Below are 19888 nucleotides of genomic sequence, written 5' to 3'. Positions count from 1 at the left end.
AATAATTATAAGTTAGTCTGTCTATTGCTAAAAGTAATATATAGCCTTAAATAGGCACCTCTACTGTAGTATAACACCCTAATGGAGTATCTAAAAACAATAGGATTTGACCTAATTAATAAAGATCCTTGCGTATTTTAATACCGCAAATACTAGGACGCCTATCTCTACTTATATATAGATAATATTATAATTACGGTGGCGACGATACTAGTTATTAAGGCCCTTAAGGAGCTCCTATGGAAACGATATAAGATTAAGGACCTAGGAGAGCTTCAATTCTTCCTAGGGATTTGTGTAGTACGCGACCAAGTCAATTAAAAGATCGTAATTGTGTAGGACGCCTATATAGCGAGGATTCTTAAGTCCTTTAAGCTTACTAGAATTAACCTAAAAGCGACACTAATAGCTACTAGCCTTTAATTAAGAAAGCGCCATCTAGAAGACCTTATAAATAAGGCCTATAAGAAGTGGTATCTAGAAGCCATTAGATCCTTTACCTAGCTCTTATATTAGATAAGGCCAGACCTATCTACGGCTATAGAAAAGCTATCGCGATATTTAGCTAACCCACCTAATAAATATTAAGCGCATGTTAAGAGAGTATTTAGATATATCTAAGGCATAAAAGACTATAAAATAATATATAGCGGCAAGCAGTATAACCCTAGGAGACTTAACCTAGAGGTATACGTCAATATAGCTTACGGTAATAACCTAGATAACCGTAAATTAACTTAAGGCTGGTTTATTAAACTAACTAAAGCTCTAATTAAATGGGCCTCAAAGAAGCAATTAATAGTAGCAACGTCCTCTACGGTGGCAGAGTACCTAGCAATCAAATTGGCAGTACAAGAAGCGATCAAGATCACGACCTTCCTAAGAGCCCTTAGCTATAACGGCACGGATTTAGCTCCAATTCAGATCTACACAGACAGTGCAAATATACAAGCACTTACTAAGGGCGAACAACCGGTGCTAAAAGAGCGCTATACGGATATTAAGCTCTATAAAATCAAGGATAATATTAAACAGGGTAGGATTAAACTACACTATATACCGGGCGTGGATTAGCCAGCAGACGGCTTAACAAAGGCTCTACTAAAGGTCGCCTATAAGGCGTTTAAAATAGGTATTAGAGTCACTAAAGTCTCCTAGGTCACCTAGGCCTAATTAGGAAATTATACTACGACCAGCGGAACCTTGGAATTAATGCCAATCAACTTAGTTTTAAATTTCAAAAGCTTACTAATACTACTTTTCAGCATGGGAGACGGGCGATTAAGCGCCGTCGATATTTAATATTTCCTTTTTTTTTTTTCCTAAGCTCATTTCTTACTACTTATACTACCCCTACCTAATAACCACGACCTTATAGAGCATGGTATAGTTATCCTAGAGGAGTTTCCTATTCGCTAGAGCTTATAGAGCCTAGGGGGGTATATTGGTAGGGGGGGGGTACTTGGGCAGTCTCTTTAAGCTCAGCGGCGTGTCACGTGACAGCGCGCGGGCCATCGTGTAGATACCTTCTCGGGGCCTTCGAGCCCCTGAGATTCTTCCATATAGAGTATCATATGTATCATTCCATCAGCCTGCTCAGTGCCCTGACAGAAGCTATCACATCACCCGTCAGGGTACTGCGCTATCGATAAGGATGTGGCCTGTACATATAACACTTACTCAATCCATGTCTCCTGATTGGCCAAATTCTTATCGATAACGTAGGACGATAATTAACGGGTGATGGGATTACGGTAAAGTCGTTAATACTTTAGCGTCCTATTCTGGCGTTTTGATTAAAATTTTGAGGCTGTGCAGACAAAATCACTCCGAATCAACAGATTATGAACTGAATCTAAGGCCTCCATATTGCAACCGAACAACTCCTTAACCGGCAGGAAGTGGATGTCGAAATAAACGAATAAATCAAGGTGGATTCTGTATTCCAAAAAAGGAACTCGGTACACAACATCAAGTGGCAAATTGAGCAACAATGGAATCGGCATCCTTATATAAAGTTTTTTTTCAGCTATTGTATTTGACTCGGGAGAATTAGTGGCGAGTATGAAATCGACGTACTTTCTACGTCATGATAGACCAAAATTTACTCGTATCACTTTAAGATAATTTACCATCCCGAAAGAAGTCAATAATTATACATCCCCTAAATGATACGACATACACTCTCTAAAATAGGCCTAGATCCTTCTACTTTAAGGTCAGGAATTGCGTGAATTTAGCCTTATAGCTAGTTTTACAAAATATAAATCGCATTAATACCTCAACCCGCCATACCGCATACATTAAGCGCGGGCGTGGGCGCTGGCCATACTTGCCGAGGCAGTTTGCAAGCGTTAAGCAAAGGTAGCAGCAGCTAAACTAGCTCGCGCAGTGCCTTTTAGGCCCCTGCACAATCTAATTAATTAACTTAGAAGTGGGTAGGGGTGTATGCGTATCATTTAGGGGGTGCATGGTTATCATCAACCCTGAAAAATATCTAAAACTATATCTATGCGGACTTGCATTGAATTATCCAAACGGAAAGAAAATGTTTCCTCCGGAATATGTGGCTTCTCCATACGAGCGTGGATACTAAGTTAGCATTCCTTTTTGATATTTCTAAGTACGCCGAAGATATCCCAAGGCCATCTGTGCCCCACCGTGTATCGGCGATAAGTGAGTGAGATATATTGCATTAGAAAGTCTGTGAGGTCATACGACGTTAAGAAATGCTCAATACTCAAGACCCCTTCCATCAGCGGTGTTTAACTTTAGCAGGCCCTTGCTATTGAGGTACTCCACAATTTCTGCGACGGACTCCTCAATGCTCTTCTGATCGCTCCTAATCCTGATTTCTGGATTCTCTGGCTCCTCGTAGGGTGCCGATATGCCAGTGAACTCTGGAATCTTGCCTTCTCGAGCCTTCTTATATAGCCCTTTTGGATCCCTCTGCTCTGCAACTTCAATAGGAATATCGACGAAGACTTCGATGAAGGCTAGCGGTTCATCATCAGGGTGAGCAGCATTAGTCGCGGCATGTAGCTCGCGGGCAAGCCGGCGGTCCTTTCGGTAGGGCGAAATGAAGGAGGTTATGGCGATGGTTGAGGAATCAGCGAAGAGCTTAGCAACCTGAAAGCACAGTTAGTGATTGTCTCAGCTGGTGAACTCGTAGTGTTGCGAGCTTGTCTTTCTCAATGCCGTAATAGTGGTATACCAAGGTATAATAAATCCGAGTAATGGAGTTATACCTCTGCTATCCTACGGATGTTCTCATTTCTGTCTTTCTCAGAGAACCCCAAGTCTTTATTCAACCCGAATCGCACGTTGTCGCCATCAAGGCGATAGGCCGCTAGGCCCAGGTGAAGAAGATGCTGCTCAAGTGCAGTTGCAATTGTTGATTTTCCGGACGCGGATAACCCTGTGAACCATATAGTGAAACCACGCTGCTTGCGGTTGATGTTACGCTCGCCGCGGGAGAGGGAGGGGTGCCAGGTAATATTACTATATATATATACATTAGCATTGGGTGCTGTTTGATATCTAGCCGTTTTACATTGAGGCAAGGTAACGCACTTACGTTGCCATAATTGTTTTACCAGGACTTGTTCGTGAATATAATAAGTAAAGAGTGTGTATGCAGGGAGAGTGGTTGGAATTGAAAGAGAAAATGTGAAGACTCGACGATATTTATTCGGAATGCGGAGATCGCCCACCAGTCAGACGGAGGTCTCGATTTCCGAAATTTCGAATATCTCTTGGCGCTGACGTGCTTCTCCGCGTGGCTGTAGGGCTGCATTCCCCCTCTTGCTTGTTGATTTGTCCACTACGGGAGTATAAGCATCTGACTTATTACTATGATGGCGCACTCAGGAAGAGGAGCTCATCTACCCAAATCCGATTGTCACATCATAACGCTTGAGTTATGCCGCTTACCAACCACACTGGCCCTGCCAGCTCCACTTCGGACACGGAAATATTCCGCGGCAGGGATACACGCCAGATCTCTGGCCTCCTATGAATCTCCAAGGTGCTAAACTTGGACCTTTCACCACCCATTTGTCCAAGGTGATACTATTCAAGTTACCAAGTCACATCCAATCACGATGTCCCCGGATTTTAAGGGAAATGGTGCAACATTGGGCCATTGCCTATGCTATACGATTTCTCTCGCTATTCCTCTGACAGCAGAGCCCCCACTATCTCTCATATGCCATTGTCGCGACTGTCAACGGAACGCCGGCGGTCCCTCGAGTTGTGGTAATTTTCTCCTCTTCTTCCGTGCGCATCAGCGACCTTGATAAAGTTCTCAAAGAGCACATCATTCCTGGCTCGGCGACCCTCAGCGGATGCGACAAAGTCAAAGCTTTCTGCTCTCGTTGCGGTTGCGCTCTTTTCACAGTTCCAATGAAATAAGGCGGAGAGAAGACGTTTGTGCGAACAGCTCTTTTGGTGGGGACTCGGGAAAGTGGCCGCTGACTCAGGAGTGGTTCGTGAAATGTAGGGCCNCATGGCTCAAGGCAGCAGAAGGGACTAGAGAGTTTACGATGGCTGAGGGTGTTGGGTTGTGAAGAGCTAGGAATGCGGGTGAAATCATCAAGTGCCTCACGAGGGTACCAATTGCTTCTCCGAATATATCATCCTGTTGCGAAAGCCGTCGAAGAATCTTGAAAGTGGATTTGCTTGGTAATTTTTCGCCCACCAGTCATTTGGTAAAGCTCGAAAAGCTGAGCTCCGAACTTATATAACGGAAAGAGCTTTGGATATGTGTTAGACATAGCTACCACCTTTTTTAGTTAATTCTTGGACGCTTCTCTGGCTATGCAACTCATCTTGAATAATGGAGTTGAAGAATGGAGGTAGGACAATCGTATTAGCTTCTGGAAACTTGCCTTAACAGTAAAAAGGCTCAATCTAGCTTTGCGCTTCATCTTTTGAGCGTCCATACTTAGACTATCTCAGTTGCCTAATTTAGCGAGTACTCTATCTACTTTATGCGTAATTATAGGGTGCATCTGCGTCGACTTGAATAAATCGAACCTAAGTCTTTAGAGTTCAAAGTTTCGAGATGATGGCAATTGCTCTCCAGGGTTGCAAATCAATCAATTCAATTCAATTACCCGCACAGAACATAATTTGAGCCGTGTCCTTATGCACGGTACGTAAAATGCTATGTGCTTTCGTGCACGGTATAAAATATGCTCCGTGCGGGCAGTTGCTCTCTGATATCGAGAAACCTTAACAACTTTATTTGGAATAGAAGTCAGAGCGTTGGAAGTCTGTCTTCATATTAGTCTCTTGCTCAATCCCACCACTAATTGAAAGGACGGGAACATCCAACAGATCAAATTCTCTCACCATAAGTGAAAATATTTCATAATGCCTCCTCTTAGTTCACTGGTAACACTCGTCGGTGGAAGAAAGTCTAAAACTCGAGGCTGTAGGACTCGTCACTTGCGCTGCGGGCTCCTTGGCCCAGCCCAGTACGACCAGGATGCCACTCAAATTAAGGACCGTGTTGAATCTTCACACCTCAACGACAATGTCACTCCATCGACACGCATCCAACCAGCCACTCTAGACAACGAAGTAATACCAATCTCTACCTACCCGCATCAAGCTCACAGCCCACCACACTCTGAGTCAATCCGATTTAGAGAAGAATATCTGCCAAGATGTTATCGGTGGGGAAGACAACCTTGCATAACCCACGCAGAAATTAATAACCCTCCCCACAATTATGGGGACGCCGTGGACGACTACGGCCTCTATAAGCGTTGGACGCGTATGAAGTCAGAGCCACCAAAGCCATCATGGGACGTCCGGAGGTCGGATTTTGACGGCGGTGAAACGCACGAAGCTACTATGGAGCCGGAGCCATATTTGCGAAGAGATGAGGTGCACTCGCATGGACGTGTCCGCATGAAAGAGCAGAGAAAAGGCGTCCAAATTGTCCTTGACAAGATTGATCCTATGGAAAATATTAGGGATAGAAATATCAAGAGTAATAGATATAGTAGGAACGGCAGGAAGGAGGCGTGTCGTAATCAGACCATAGCTTTCACGAAAGAGGATGTGTATAATTCAGCCGTTTTTAGTGACAGCGATAGTGATGCAGATGGCGGAGGTGATAGTGAGGGCGATGACGAGAGGGACAAGGAAATAAGGCTTGTGACGCGGAAGACTGTGATGGCAGTGCAGATTCCACGTGCTAGCCCCTGGGTTTTGGCAGGAACCATCTGATACGTTCTGTTTTCTTCATGGGACCTGGGGATACCCTGCCGTGTAGGGCTTTTTAGCCGACTCCTCGCTAATGTATAGGTTCTAATCTGAAAGTGACAGTCAATATCAACCCAAATGAAATGCACACATCTTGAATGCTCTGATGCGAACTAATGGGCTGCTAATTAAAGCTGTATTTACGTGAAAAACTATTGCCCTTGTAGAGTAATGATTCTGAACCAATCTATACCATCTCGTGCGTTAATGGACTTGACTTCCAGGCACGGTCGATACGTATCCTTAGTAGCATATGGAGAAGGGCACCTTCAAACGTCTTTAAATATCCCTTTGTGATCATTCTCGTCGAATTGGACCCATCTCTATTCGATCTCTGGATATACATCCGTCCGTCTCAATAACGGCATCTCTCTCCTCACCTTCTCGACGTAAGCGAAATCAATATCGGCCATTGCTATCTCTGGTACATCTCTCCCCCCTACGTTTTTCCCATCCAGGTTCTCAGCTCCTCCTAGTTCGGCAAGCACTTCGCCCCAAGGGCTCACTANCATGCTATGTCCATAGCTCTTGCGCGTTCCTACCTCGTTGTGAGGTCCGCATTGCGCCGCGGCGATGACATAAGACTGCGTCTCGATGGCGCGCGAACGGAGGAGAGTAGACCAGTGGGCTATACCAGTGGGGACGGTGAAGGCGGATGGGTAGGTGAGCAGTTGGGCACCGCGGTGACGGAGAGAGAGCGAAAGCTCGGGAAAGCGGAGCTGTAGGAGACCAAGTGATGAGCTGGGTATAGTAGGAATAGGCAAAGAAGAAAACTCGTAGATGAGAGGCAAGGAAATGACTTACGTCGAAGCATATCATCAATCCTACTTTCCCAACAGGGGTGTCGAAGGGATTAAGGATACTTTTCCCTTTTTCGACGCCACTACAGATCCCATATGTATAAATATATGCTGACAAAGATTTACTGAAATCTCAGGGAATTTACTTGCTCTCTTTTAATATGGGCCCATCTTTGATCTCTACATCAAAAAGATGTAGCTTCTGGTAGCGTTGCACAATTTCTCCTTTATCATCGATCCACAACAGCGTATTCTTAACTTTCTTCCCTCCTTCCGCCGGTTCATGTACACCGACGTTGATTGGTAGTCCCGCCTTTCGAGCTTCGTCTTGAAGTCCTAATACGAACTCACTGTCGGTGACAGATTTCACAAGGGAGACGGTTTCAGCGGCTGAGGGAGCTACGTAGTCGCTTGCTTCGGGAAGGAATAGAGCCTGTTACTGTTACATTTGAGTTATAGCCAGAAACATATAAGTTGAGTAGAGGGAGGCGCACTTTTGCTCCCGCTGTTGCTGCTTTTTGCACAAGGAGCCGGCATTGTTGGAGGTTGTGGGCCATGCTAGCTGTTGAGCATATTTGTCCGACTGCCTGAGAATAAATGTAATCAGCAAAAGCCTAAAGGCTGGAAATTTGCAATGGATTCTACATATTAAAATTGAAAGAATGCACTTGCTAGCTTTATCTACAAAGCTATTGACATTTCTAGAACCCGTCTGTTAGATAAAAGAAATATGCTGACTATTCATTTCATAAAAGCTGAAACACTGGGTTCGAAAGACCAAGTACATGATAGTACGTAACGAAATGCATAGGGGCTTGCGAACTGCTTCTGTACTCTGCCCTTGAGACAAGCGCACGCAATTAACTTCGGGGTTAGACAAACAGAGCGAGGACAGGTCCTAACGCGACGTCAGCAAAAACAACGAAATTACATTATCTTACTGCAATGGCCATTTTGAATGAAATCCTTCTACGAATATGCTGATAGTCAAACTCTGAGGATGGATTTAATTTGTTGTCGTTGCACCCACTCTGCTTGGCAGAAACCGCATGGGCGATCGGCACTTCAGACTGCGCCGAAGCCTTCGCCGCAATCCCATGCTTTCTACCCTTGCTGTCCTCGTACTCCCAATTTATTAGACATTCCACCGGGGAATTCCTGACGCGCGTCTGGGCTTTCGAACACCGTACCACATCCTGCATGCCCATCTCCCCGCCCCAGAACAACCCCACAACAATTGGCCGAGCTATGAATCTCTCGAAACGGCGGAAGGCCCAAGCGTAGATTTGTATCATTTGAGTATTTGAGAATTCCGAGCTGCTGCAGAGCTCCCAGCATGAGTGCTCCGGCACAGAAGCCGAAGCAAACCTCAAGATGGGGTTCTCTGCTGCAGGGCGCTGTCGCTGGCATCGAGTCGCGCCTGGATACTATTCTGGCCGAGGACGATCAGGCGTCGGCGCGGAGCAGAGCTACGGACGAAGCAGCGAAGCAAGCTACCACCGAAAAGGCAGCCGCAGAGAAAGCGAGGTTGCAACAGGAGCAAGGTAGGCAGGACGGAATTGGGATATTATCGCATTAGTGCTCTGGAGCTCCTGAACTGGGCTGATGGAGAGTTTAGGATTATCACGAAACTCGTCGAGAAGCAGACCTAATACCAGGCTACAAGATCGACTGGCGAAAGCTGTTGTGAAGGGAGCGGAAAGGCCTGGGTCAAGTAGAGCTTCTTCCGAGTTGCCATCACGAGCAGCTAGTCCAGCATTGAGTCCGGACCTTGGCCGAACGAGTTTGGATTCCAAAGTATCGGACACGACACCAGAAACTGTGCCTAACCAACCATCCCAAACCGACCAACCCTCGAAATCCGATATTACGCAGACGGAAGAGCTTCCGCGGACGTCTTCCGAAGCTGTACCCGCAGAGGTCACCAGCTTGCCTTCCATGCCCACGCCAATACCGGAAATTCACCCCCCTCCCACGCCCTCTCCCCGCATGTCCCTCGATTCGTCCCTATCACGTCCCTCTATCGACCTCCCCACAACTCATGGCGCCGAATCCGATACCCCTTCCCCTCGCAGCCCTTCCGCATACGAGTCGGAGCTCTCCTCCCTTCGTAAAACCCATGAAGAGTCTCTCCTTGAACACCGTGAAGAGCTGAACTCACATCTCGAACGCATTGACACCCTCCAATCCAAATTAGTCTACCTCTCACAATCCCTCGCAACCCAAGCTCGTGCCGCATCTTCGTCTTCAGATACCAAAGATCCTCTGGAAAAGAAGCTTGCAGAAAAAGACGTCCAGATAGCAGCATTGATGGAAGAAGGGCAGAACCTCTCCAAAACGGAGTTGAAACACCTCACCACAATTAAGAAGATGCGCGCAAAGGCTGGGGAAACGGATAAGGAGATTGGTGCTCTTAAGCAGCGGCTTTCGAAAGCGGAGAAAAGCATTAGCGAAGCCACAGAGCGAGCTAAACGCTCCGAGACTGCCGAAAGAGCAGCACAAGAGAAGCTGAAGATTGTGGGGAGGATAGAGAAGGATTTCGATGCGCTGAGAGCAGAGCGCGAGGAAGCCGGGCTAACCATCGGTGAGCTGCGACGTCAGTTAAACAATGCATTGAACAGGGCCGAGGAAGCGGAGGAGAGGGTGCAGACAGGAGCATTGGAGGCTGAGAAGAGAGTTGTAGCCGAGCTTCGTGAGGACCTCGAGAACGTACAGATCGAGAAGAAGCTAGCTGAAGATCGAGCCAAGAATGAGATTCGAGATCTGAAGGAGGACGCGGCGAGGCAACAGGAAATGGCCAATGTTTCAGAGCTTGAATTGAAGGGCGAGATAGCCGTAAGTATTACAGCAACCTGGGTTATAAATATACTCTCGCTGACTGAACTTGCATTTAGAATCTTGAGACTAAACTCGAACTCCTCCGCGCTCGTACCGAAGAAGTCTCTTCATCTGCCACAGGTGATTCGCAGGCTAAACTTCTCCGCCAAACCGAAACCCTGCAGACTCAATATGCTCTCGCTTCCGAAAACTGGCAAGGTATCGAAAGTACTCTCACGTCTCGCGTCGCTGCTCTTGAAAAGGAGCGTGACGAGACCGCTAAGCGGGAAAGCGATATTCGTCGTAAAGCACGAGATATAAACTCCAAGGCCAGACGACTCGAAGATGAGCTCGAGACCATTAATGACCATGCTAGAACAGTAGAGCAAGATCTAGCTGAGCAGCAAGCGCAAAGTCAGAAACTGTTGGCGAGGTTGACCCAAGCGGAGACAGCAGTGCATGACGCGCGAGTAGAGATAGAGCGCGAGAAGAAAGTCTGGGAAGCAGAGTTGAAACAGCGGATTGAGGAAGAAAAGATCAAATGGCGGTTAGAGCTCCAGACAAACAATGTCATGCCTCCCGATCCAAGTTATCTTCGCGCAGAATCACCCTCTGCGCCCGGCTCTTCGACGAGGAAACACTCTAATCCAGACATGCTCGGCCTTCATGCTCGTAGGAATGTGAGCAGGGCCGTTTCAACTGAACTTACGCTTTCCCCAATGGATCGCATGCTCGACCGCCCACCGAGTCGCCGTACATCCACCCAACCAATCCGTACCCCTGAGACGGGCATGGGCACACCGAGTCGCCAAGACTCAATCCCGTCATCGCTCTCGCAGCTCAACGGAGCGAATGTGTCGCAGACGCCATCAAATCATACCTTTGATCACGACGAAGCTTTCGATAATACCTCATCTCCTCACCGTACCATCAATGATATGATCTCGGTTAGTACAGTGGGCGCTGGTCCATCTGTGCAGTTGGTTGAGCGTATGAGCGCCGCAGTCCGTCGTCTTGAGTCTGAAAAGGCGACCTCGAAAGAGGAGATGGCGCGATTAGCAGCCCAGCGGGATGGGGCGCGCGATGAGGTTGTTGCGCTAATGAGAGAAGTGGAAGAGAAGCGAATAAGTGACGATAAGGTGGCAAAGCTGGAGAAAGAATTGAGGGAGATGGATGAGCGATATCAAACTACGCTAGAAATGCTAGGGGAGAAGAGCGAGAGGGTGGAGGAGCTAACCATTGATGTGTTGGATCTGAAGAAGATTTACAGGGATTTGATTGAGAGAACTATGACCTAGAAAGGAGCATTTTTCGGAGCTTGGGACCTTCTTTGCGTGTTTTATCCTACAATCAGGGCTATTTTAGAGGACACAGGCATTCTGGTTATTGCGCCTCTTGTTACTCTAGTATGGGAAGCTTGACTGATTACCCGAGGGTGCTGTGGCGTTTCTGAGGTATGCGGGAAAATTTATGCTTGGACAGGAAGTCTTTCACTTTTCAAGTGAACTGTATGATTAGCTATTCCAGATCTATGCCCTCGCGCTCTGCGCTCTGGAGGATGAATTTCCTTGTCTAGTTCCTGTTAGTATTCATTTTAATGAAACTTGAAGAGCCTGCAGCAAACATGTACCTTAGCATCAGGTGCAAGATCAAGTGCCAATCGCCCTTCTTGGTCCTTCTTGTCTGTCTCTGCGCCTGCTTGTAAGAGTAATAAAGCGGCATCGCCATGGCCTTCAGAAATCGCTGAAGGGTTGTTAGCCCTTGTGATTCAAACAAATGACATTCCACGATAGAGTTGTAATAGCACTTACCATGATGCAGAGCAGTCATTCCATCGATATCTGTAGCATTTAACGGACTCTTGGCCTCTAGCAACAGCTTCATCATAGGTGCAGAGCCTACTGCAGCCGCTCGATGTAGAGCCAGTTGACCACGCTTGTCCTTCACACGAGCAGACGCTTTATTAGCTATGAGCTTACGCGCGATGTCGGAATTATTTTTGGTGGCTGCGAAGTGGAGGGCTGTCTGCTGGGTGTGAGGGACAACACATTAAGATAGGGTGGTGGATGATCAGGAGGGCTGTACCTGACCATTGTTGTCTGGATTACATTAATTAGCTATTACAACTTCTATAAAACATAGCTAAAAAATGAAGAAATTACTCTTCATGTTAACATCTGCGCCCTTCCGGAGGAGTATGTCTACGATTTCGTCGGCTTCTTTTCGACTCGCGGCCATCATGAGCGGTGTCCAACCAGACCCATCCTAAAAATTCAATGTCAATTCTAGAACCTCGCGTTCATCCATACTCTAGCTTATGTCATACCTGCGCATCTGCATCAAAATCTTTGCTCTGAATAAGCAGCGAGACGATCGGAAGCCGGTTGTAGGACACGGCCCAGTGGAGCGGCAGACGGTCATCCTCATCTCTACGGGACCCGAGCTTAGAATTTGCCTATGAGGTAATGCGTGAGAAAGGATCTCGGGCAATATCGGTAAGGTTTGGAGCAGAGAGGAGCTCACGTTTAGGAGTGATTCAACGATGTTAGCTGGAGCCGGGTGTCAGCCATATTCCCCATACGAATATCTAGACAGCTACATACTGTGGCCTTCGCGAGCTGCTTCGTGGATAGCGAATTTAGATTTACTTTCTGGGTCCATAATATGATATGTGGTGAGTAGGAGAAGCTTGTAAATTAGAGCTACGATACAAGTTGCAGATATTGAACCCCACCGAATAGCTGAGCGTCATAAAATATATTGCCAGGCGGTGAGCGGTAAGAGGAAAAGTGGTGAGACTTGGGATGTCGTAAAGCTTCAGTCTATTGAACAAACGGGTTGAAACAATGCTAGCCTAACAAATGTATCTGCGGAAGTTTTCTAAGGCACTAGATTTAGGATTTTCAAATCTCATGTTTTCAAACAGCTTGGAAACGTATTTGATACGTTGATTCTCCCCGCATTGAAATCTAACGGAAAGACTAGAGAGAAAACAGACATGATGGTAAAAGAGTAAGAATCAGTAACTGATACAAAGCTCCAAGCCCTCGGGGAAAAAAAAATCAAAACATTACATTCCCAGGCTTGCCAGCCAAAACCATACAAACGCCGGTGCTATGCAACAAAGCACTTTCACAAATCATAGCACCTAACCCACCCTTTTATTTACTAAAAAAACATGACAACATAAGGCATCCCCGCTCCTATTAATGTCACCGAAGTATCTCTCCCGCCATTCCAATCGCCACTCCAGCACCAATCCCATATAAGTGTCCGCACCTGTTCCTCCCAGCATTGTTTGCTGTTCCTGTCCCGAAAGCAGCGCACGCTGCAACTTGCAATCCATAGCAAGCCTGTGAGCTCAAGCTCTGGCAAACCTGGCTGGCAGCAGTGGGATCTAACGTAGTGGTAACTGCCGAAACGGTAACGCCGCCGTTGGGGCCAGAGATCGTAACGCCGTGAATGCCTCCAACGAGTGCCGCAGTGCAGCTTGAGACGTCAGTCTGGCAGCTCGAATAAGCTGAAGAGCAAGCGGCTGCGTTGGTGTAAGTAGTTGGTATGTAGGCGAAGGGGTAGAACTGATTGGATACCGTAGAACGGGTGTAGGTCGCTGCGCTTGTTGCGCCTTGTATAGACGCTACCGTAGCGGTGGAGGTTCCGAAGTAGAAGCTTCCTGATGTCGTAGTCGTGCTGGCGAAGACGAAGGAAATGGTACTGGTCGTAGTCGCTGTAACTCCTACTCCACCGATTGTTCCTGTGCACGCCGCATTGAGGGGACAACACGCAACATGTCCGGCGGCGTCAGCTGAGCATACGCTGTCTGACCTACAGCATAGACCGGCAGCGCCCAAGTTTGCGCATGAACCATAACCACTGACACAGCCATTGCTTTGTCGCTTCACAAGCTCATTTTGTGGGGCTGTGTCGTTGCCCTCCGTTATCGTTTCTTCGAGTTGAGGTTCGAGGAAGGCTGCGAAGAGATTTGGAGTCGCACTGGCTACTGCAATGAAGAGTACAATGATGGAGATAAGAGCATTCCGCATATTTCTCGTGTAGCGGAGATGTCAGACTAAATCGAGGAATGCGCCTGTCGGCGGTTGTGTTGCTTGCCCAGCTTTGGAGCTGTCAAAATGGAGATAACAATTGTGTGAGACTGAAATCTATAGATTAGCATTGATTTCAGGGAATGCAGTCAAGGAGCACGGAAGCTTCAGAGGACTGACTTAGAGCTGTTCTATTGCGATTATCACTAAATGAAAATCTTCTCGATAGTCAATGGATAGGAGGGCTGAAGGTTACCTCTGCCAACACATCGTATTCCGTCGCCATGGCAGCAATCACGAACCAATCTTGGCACCACATTTATTTTAAATCAACCAATTAGAGCTCTCCTTGATTCGACATAAGCCATTGGATGCCCGTCAAGGACGTCTAGAGGCCTGGACTTCAATTCCTGAGCTGCAAGAAAATCCCCAGAGTCTCGTGAGCACTAACGTTTACTCAAGTCCCGCAATAAGATATCTGATATGACAAACAATTCGTTGAATAGCCTCCAATACGGATTTTCCACCGAACTGCGAGGCATCCAGCGAGAACATTATCGATACGGAAACGGAGCCACCATCTCCGATACTCAGGATTTGGCTAGAGTACTAATTGCAGGACGAGTGCAAAGCAAGAGAATCATCTGAGTGTGAATATCAACAGAGTCAGCGCTGCCCTGGACAGTTCCTGGCACTGCTGACAGACTTCACTTAGACCTCAAAGGTGCAATATTCCATCTTGGTCATGGGTCTCTGTAAATTCTAAGGTGCCATACATGGATGAAGTGGAAAATCGATTTGACTATTTCGTCGCTGAAGTTCTCAAGGCACACACCTTATTGGCTAGCGCGATCCCTATGGCCAGGTTAAATCGGGAAATATTATCATCTCTGACCTTGTGGGACATGCAACGCTTCGCTATACCCTAAAAGTATATCGAGATGTACAACTGCATTTCCCTGCCGAAAATTCTCCATTCCCATATACTATATTCTAGGATGTTATTATCTTGAAAGCAGGGATTTTAACTTGTTCGATTTCTAGCCTGACTCGGATTACACTAAACCGGAGCAGCATTATATCGAGGATAAAGAAAAGGTCTTTTGTCTATTCCTATATCAATCTCCAGCCAGTCGTCATATCTCATATCTAGTCCTCCGAATAGTTGAAGCAGAAAACCAAGTTTTTAAACGCATTGGCTCTTGCAGAATTGAGCTTCATGAGAAAGAAAACCGACCAAAACTGCCTCCAAAGAATGGTGTTCAAAGTAATCTGAGCATACCAGGCTTCTTAAGATTCAAAGTCGTGGCTTGCCTGACCATGTTCAGCTAGGTCTTGAAGCAAAAGGGATCAAATCCTAACCGGTTAGGCCTTCCAGTTCTTCGTTCCTAGCTTTAGATCTCCGAAAGCGGGATATCTAGGTGTGATATATGTGCTCGTGGGAATGACGGCACGGTCTGGTATTGGGGGCAACCCGGGTGCTTCATGTTGCATAGAGATGCGGTAACACCAAATCACAAGCCACCGTTCAAACAATGAGTAATAAGGGTATCCCTTGCACAGACAAAGTACTATATTTTGTGGCCCGTGCACGACACCAGGAACATTAAACGAGTATGGGCAGCCAAATCTTCCACCCCATAGAACGTATCTATCTGTACAAGGGATAGAGCCAGATGCAGACATTGCAGAACAGCCAAAAATTATGTCACTGCGAATCGTCATTCTCTCCAAAGTAATCACGACAACATCAACTCCCATCCACTCAGCGGACTGTAGCCGTACTATGCATCACCGCGCTCACCTCCTGAGTCTACGCGCCATATCGTCATCGATTTCAATGCTCTCCAATCTCGCATGGCCATATCGTCATCGATTTCAATGCTCTCCAATCTCGCATGGCCATATCGTCATCGATTTCAATGCTCTCCAATCTCGCATGATGCGCGTCCTCCGCGCCAATCAAGTCAGCACCCTTCTCGACATGGTTGGAGCCGCCGAACAGCACGTCGGTCTCCTCGAGCGAGACCTTCTTGGTTTCGGGCACGAAGAACCAGACGAAGGCAGCGAGCATGCCACAGATGCCTGCGAACATGTAGAAGGCGTAAAAGCCACAGTTGTTGAGGAAGGTCGGGAAAAATTGCTGCACGATGGCGTTGGCGACGTTCTGCGTCTGCGAGGCCATGCCGACAGCCTGCGCGCGCACATTCATGGAGAAGACTTCGGAGGTCCAGATCCAGGTCGTTGCACCCCACGATGGTTTGTCTGCGAGAAGGATCAGCAAAGAGAATGGGTCGGTGGCTCACGAGAACTTCGACTTACAGAAGAAAGCGAACATGAATAGAATGAAGACGATTGAGATACCGACGGGAACCGTTTTGGCGCCATTAGGGTTGGGTGTTTGTGTCTCTACCGTGGCAACGATCATCATGCAAATGGACATACCGATCGCACCAGTGATGAAAAGGAACTTGCGTCCAAAGCGGTCAACGGTCCAAGTAGCGTTGAGGGTGAAGAGGATTCCGAAAGTGGCATTGAGAGCATTAATCAGAGCAATCTGTGAAGCATCCTTGAATACTTTCTTGTACACGATAGTGCTGTATGTGTTGAGCGTTCCCTGGCCGGTGATCTGCTGGCCAGCATTGAGGATGAGCGCAAGATACAACCGCTTACGGACCGACTTATCTTTCCAGAGAGCGGAGTAGCTGCTGGAGATGGCTTCTTTCTCGAACTCGATAGCCTCGCGGATGACTAAGATTTCGTCTTCAACCTCCTGGTCTGTATCACGCACGCGGTAGAGGGAAGCACGAGCGTCATCAAGCCGGTTGCCGTGTTGGATATACCAACGGGGTGTTTCAGGGATGGCCCAAAGCTGGGCGAGGATAATGATAGGAACGAGAAGCTGGAAAATCACAACCATCTTCCAGTCCCATTCCCCAAGCGTTCCGGTATGTTTGGTGCAGGCATAGTTAACCCAGTAACTTATCGTGGTTTAGCCACATGGACTCAGAAAAGAGTAAGAGTTAACTTACGCAATGAAGCTGCCAACGCTGTAGAACATCTGCCAAAATGACATGATGGTTCCGCGAATCTCAGGTGGGGAAAGCTCGCCAATGTAAATAGGACCAGCAGCTATTACACTGATTAACTGGTGTTCTGTTGAGAGTCCAAAAGAACTTACTCAAAGCAAGACCTTGGCCCAAACCGATCACGACACGGCCACCAATAAAGCATCCAATATTCCCTCGAGGAGAGAACACTTGGATGAGAGTTGCAATAATTACGAGGACGCATCCAGCAGCCATACCGATTCGGCGCCCGAAGTAATCAGCGACAGGTCCTCCAAAGAAGAACCCTGCCACGATAGCACCGACAGTGTAAGCAGTATTGACTGCTCCAATTGTTTGCGTGTTCTAGGAAATACTGTGAGCTCGAGGCATGAAGTGCTAATGTGAAGAGATGTATACTGGTTCGTTGAAATAAGTAACCCAATGCTTAGATCCTTGAACTGCATTATAGACTGAGGCATCGTATCCGTACAAAACCATACAAGTTGCTGCTACTAGAGAAATGTACCTGTGGATTCAATAGTTAGCCGAAGCTGTAACCAGAAAACAAGATGGTCAGCGCACCAATTGTACGCTCTCTTCCCCGTCATCAAACCCATGACGGCTGGTGATATGTACCACAGTCCTCAAGTGTGTTGATGAATTCCCAAAAGAGTGAAGACAAAGCGAAAGTGCCTGTTTCGGAACGAAAGAATAGGATATGTTGCCTCGAGAAAAGAGATGGAGCGAGCAGTCAACTAGAGGGGGTGGAGCACCTTCGCAAAAATATAAGATAAGGCGATGAAGGTCTAGTAGTATACATGGGCATTTACAAAACCAGCATGGGACCGATGCTCGTCCCAAAAGCTGGAACACATCAACCGGGGAGGACCATCTAATCCAGGGTGGACGGGACGAGCACAGTTTGCGATCACACCAATCAGCGCCGGCATGCGTTTGGCAGGCCCCGAAAGACACATCGAGACTTGGCGAGCAGGAGTGATAATCCGGGGCCCCAATGACCCTGGGAGACATCGTGCCTGTTCTTCGCAAAGTCGCCAGACGATGTTGCTCTTCGAGGCCAGCCTCATTCCGTGATACATAGTTCCGATTGATGCGGGTTTTCCATCGATGGGATCCTGACCCGAAGTTTGCTAGGACGAAGGCCAAACTGCGGCCGAACCGAGGGTTGGATTTCTGGCCGAAAGCGAAGCGGCTCTGGGTACGAGACTCGCAGAGTGTGTTGAAATACGCCACATTGTAAAACCTTACACTAGATGAACTTTAGCCCGTGCGCTCCACACCTAATGAGTTTTTAATATCGAATTCTTTAAAATGATCGCTGTTAATATATTGAAGCTATCCTTAAATATTATAACTAAACCCTATCTTTAATATATTTAAGACTGTAAGATTTTAGGGCCGTTCGGTTGCAACTTCAGAACCAATCTGGAAGCTCCAGAATATCCCTTGACACGTTAGCGTCCAACGAGTAAATAGTCCGTGCGCGAACACCAGTTTTTCAAAACAACGCGTGCACCTATAGACTCCATTAATTAACTACCTACTCTAATGCCTTCTAAACGTGCCAGAATTAATGTAGATCTTGTTTAGCCCACTTAATATTAAGCGTGTATATCAAATTACTATAAAATCAAAGCTTTATATTCCTCAGTACGGGCGTTAAATCCAGCTCGATTGATTGGCTATTTCTTATCGATAACCGTTGGACGCGAATTAACGGGAAGGGATCGCCAGTCTGAAGGTCCTTTAGATCGGCAGCCGCGTTAATCTTGCAAGCTAAACCGTATATAGTAGTTAAAATGAGGTTCTTGGAACATTTACCTCCCTTACCACTCTACTCCTTATCTCTCGTTTCCATCTAATTAATTAGCCTTTAGCCACCTATCGTCTCTACATCTTCGATAAAGCTCTGGTCATGCTCGTGCCCGCGCGGGTAGTTTTCCGTTACCTCAGCAAGCTCAGACGCGATTCCGTTAGTGCGGAGTCAATCGGCCCGAAAGCGAATGACTAACCACATTCGTGGTGCACCATAAGCACTACCCTAGCCGCCTCCATCTTCTCAGTCCAGTCGCCTCCCGTTCCTATTGTTCCTGTTGTTCCTACCAGTGAATGCGCGTAACTTATTAGGGAGGGGCCAATGAGGATAGGATGATTTTTAGCCAGGTAGGTATCACGAATGACATAAGCTAGCTGGTAGGTAGAGACACAGAATTGTACGAGTGATCTCCTTTATTCAAGGTGGCTCTAAGAGCCCTAATATACATAAGAGAATTGACCCCCTACAGGGGTCCCTAGAGAGTGATGATACACGTTGAAACTGACGTCGAACAGCACCCGTCGCACCTCTGTAGTAGGGCTACCTCCATGGCCAACAATAATAATATGATTCATCGCATAGAGGACGGCAGCTGCTGGGATTTATCTCGCCCAGGACAAGAAGAATATGCGCTTTTTGAAGTCCACGCTTTTGTGCCAGCTGAGCACTGTGTTGCCCACTTTAACATTGGTTTGAGGGGCACAAACTTCGACGTAGCGGCTCCGTGGATACCAAAGACGTAAGAGTTTTACGGGATTTGACATGGGATGTTCAGACTAGCATTTGATAGACTGAATAAAGTCATTCTCAACTGTACTCCATAGCAGGCGAAACTCTCCACCTTTCTCGGATTAGTGATAGATAACTTCAACGCTTGACCAAACTTATAATGAGGGAAAATATAAAGGATGGAGGAGAATGACAGGAGAGAGCCGTAGATCCCGCAATAGGCCTTGCAATGGTACCGAAACGAGGACGCGTTCAATGGCGGGGAACATCTTCACAGATTCTTAATGTCACCAAACATGATAACGACTCTAATCGGAGAAGTTTGATTCTGGCCCT

At 47.0% G+C, this 19888-nt stretch overlaps 6 protein-coding genes across 6 annotated transcripts; 2 read left to right on the top strand and 4 right to left on the bottom strand.

Annotated features, from left to right (window-relative positions):
- Window positions 1-2391: 2391 nt before the first annotated feature.
- K441DRAFT_703908 (adenylylsulfate kinase) lies at window positions 2392-3585 on the bottom strand (the record flags this gene model as incomplete). The annotated part of the gene is made up of 3 exons (XM_067653501.1): window positions 2392-3129; window positions 3249-3501; window positions 3578-3585. 3 exons carry the CDS (start codon window positions 3583-3585, stop codon window positions 2734-2736), a joined length of 657 nt encoding a protein of 218 aa, XP_067507243.1. The 3' UTR covers window positions 2392-2733.
- Window positions 3586-5376: 1791 nt separating this feature from the next.
- K441DRAFT_675131 (uncharacterized protein) lies at window positions 5377-6240 on the top strand (the record flags this gene model as incomplete). Its single annotated transcript, XM_067650826.1, has 1 exon — window positions 5377-6240. The coding sequence occupies one exon, from the start codon at window positions 5377-5379 to the stop codon at window positions 6238-6240; it is 864 nt and encodes a 287-aa protein (XP_067507242.1).
- A 359-nt stretch (window positions 6241-6599) lies between these two features.
- Window positions 6600-7633, bottom strand: K441DRAFT_685398 (hydrolase, carbon-nitrogen family protein; the record flags this gene model as incomplete). The annotated part of the gene is made up of 4 exons (XM_067651878.1): window positions 6600-6995; window positions 7081-7159; window positions 7223-7509; window positions 7571-7633. 4 exons carry the CDS (start codon window positions 7631-7633, stop codon window positions 6600-6602), a joined length of 825 nt encoding a protein of 274 aa, XP_067507241.1.
- Window positions 7634-8196: 563 nt separating this feature from the next.
- Window positions 8197-11575, top strand: K441DRAFT_630954 (uncharacterized protein). Its single transcript, XM_067646291.1, has 4 exons — window positions 8197-8620; window positions 8695-9911; window positions 9971-11465; window positions 11524-11575. Exons 1-3 carry the CDS (start codon window positions 8413-8415, stop codon window positions 11189-11191), a joined length of 2646 nt encoding a protein of 881 aa, XP_067507240.1. The 5' UTR covers window positions 8197-8412; the 3' UTR covers window positions 11192-11465; window positions 11524-11575.
- A 1673-nt stretch (window positions 11576-13248) lies between these two features.
- On the bottom strand, window positions 13249-14215 carry K441DRAFT_655656 (uncharacterized protein). Its single transcript, XM_067647894.1, has 3 exons — window positions 14117-14215; window positions 13484-14046; window positions 13249-13428 (listed from the first exon to the last, which is right to left on the bottom strand). Exons 2-3 carry the CDS (start codon window positions 13934-13936, stop codon window positions 13291-13293), a joined length of 591 nt encoding a protein of 196 aa, XP_067507239.1. The 5' UTR covers window positions 13937-14046; window positions 14117-14215; the 3' UTR covers window positions 13249-13290.
- A 1247-nt stretch (window positions 14216-15462) lies between these two features.
- Window positions 15463-17848, bottom strand: K441DRAFT_655655 (sugar transporter). The gene is made up of 7 exons (XM_067647893.1): window positions 17569-17848; window positions 17404-17512; window positions 17118-17349; window positions 16969-17068; window positions 16259-16917; window positions 15864-16201; window positions 15463-15781 (listed from the first exon to the last, which is right to left on the bottom strand). Exons 1-7 carry the CDS (start codon window positions 17601-17603, stop codon window positions 15737-15739), a joined length of 1518 nt encoding a protein of 505 aa, XP_067507238.1. The 5' UTR covers window positions 17604-17848; the 3' UTR covers window positions 15463-15736.
- Window positions 17849-19888: the final 2040 nt, after the last annotated feature.

Source organism: Cenococcum geophilum (assembly GCF_001692895.1).
Source record: "Cenococcum geophilum 1.58 unplaced genomic scaffold K441scaffold_9, whole genome shotgun sequence".
Taxonomy (NCBI): Eukaryota; Fungi; Ascomycota; class Dothideomycetes; order Gloniales; family Gloniaceae; genus Cenococcum; species Cenococcum geophilum.
Note: the sequence above shows the minus strand (reverse complement) of the source record. Positions and strands in the feature narration are given on the sequence as shown.

Coding starts and splice junctions, on each gene's coding strand:
- K441DRAFT_630954 (XM_067646291.1), top strand. CDS start 8,413: ATGAGTGCTCCGGCACAGAAGCCGAAGCAAACCTCAAGATGGGGTTCT. Junction 8,621..8,694: donor GAGGTTGCAACAGGAGCAAG/GTAGGCAGGACG, acceptor TGGAGAGTTTAG/GATTATCACGAAACTCGTCG. Junction 9,912..9,970: donor AATTGAAGGGCGAGATAGCC/GTAAGTATTACA, acceptor ACTTGCATTTAG/AATCTTGAGACTAAACTCGA.
- K441DRAFT_655656 (XM_067647894.1), bottom strand. CDS start 13,936: ATGCGGAATGCTCTTATCTCCATCATTGTACTCTTCATTGCAGTAGCC. Junction 13,429..13,483: donor CGACCTACACCCGTTCTACG/GTATCCAATCAG, acceptor ACACCAACGCAG/CCGCTTGCTCTTCAGCTTAT.
- K441DRAFT_655655 (XM_067647893.1), bottom strand. CDS start 17,603: ATGGGTTTGATGACGGGGAAGAGAGCGTACAATTG. Junction 17,513..17,568: donor GGGAAGAGAGCGTACAATTG/GTGCGCTGACCA, acceptor TTGAATCCACAG/GTACATTTCTCTAGTAGCAG. Junction 16,918..16,968: donor AGCGTTGGCAGCTTCATTGC/GTAAGTTAACTC, acceptor AACCACGATAAG/TTACTGGGTTAACTATGCCT.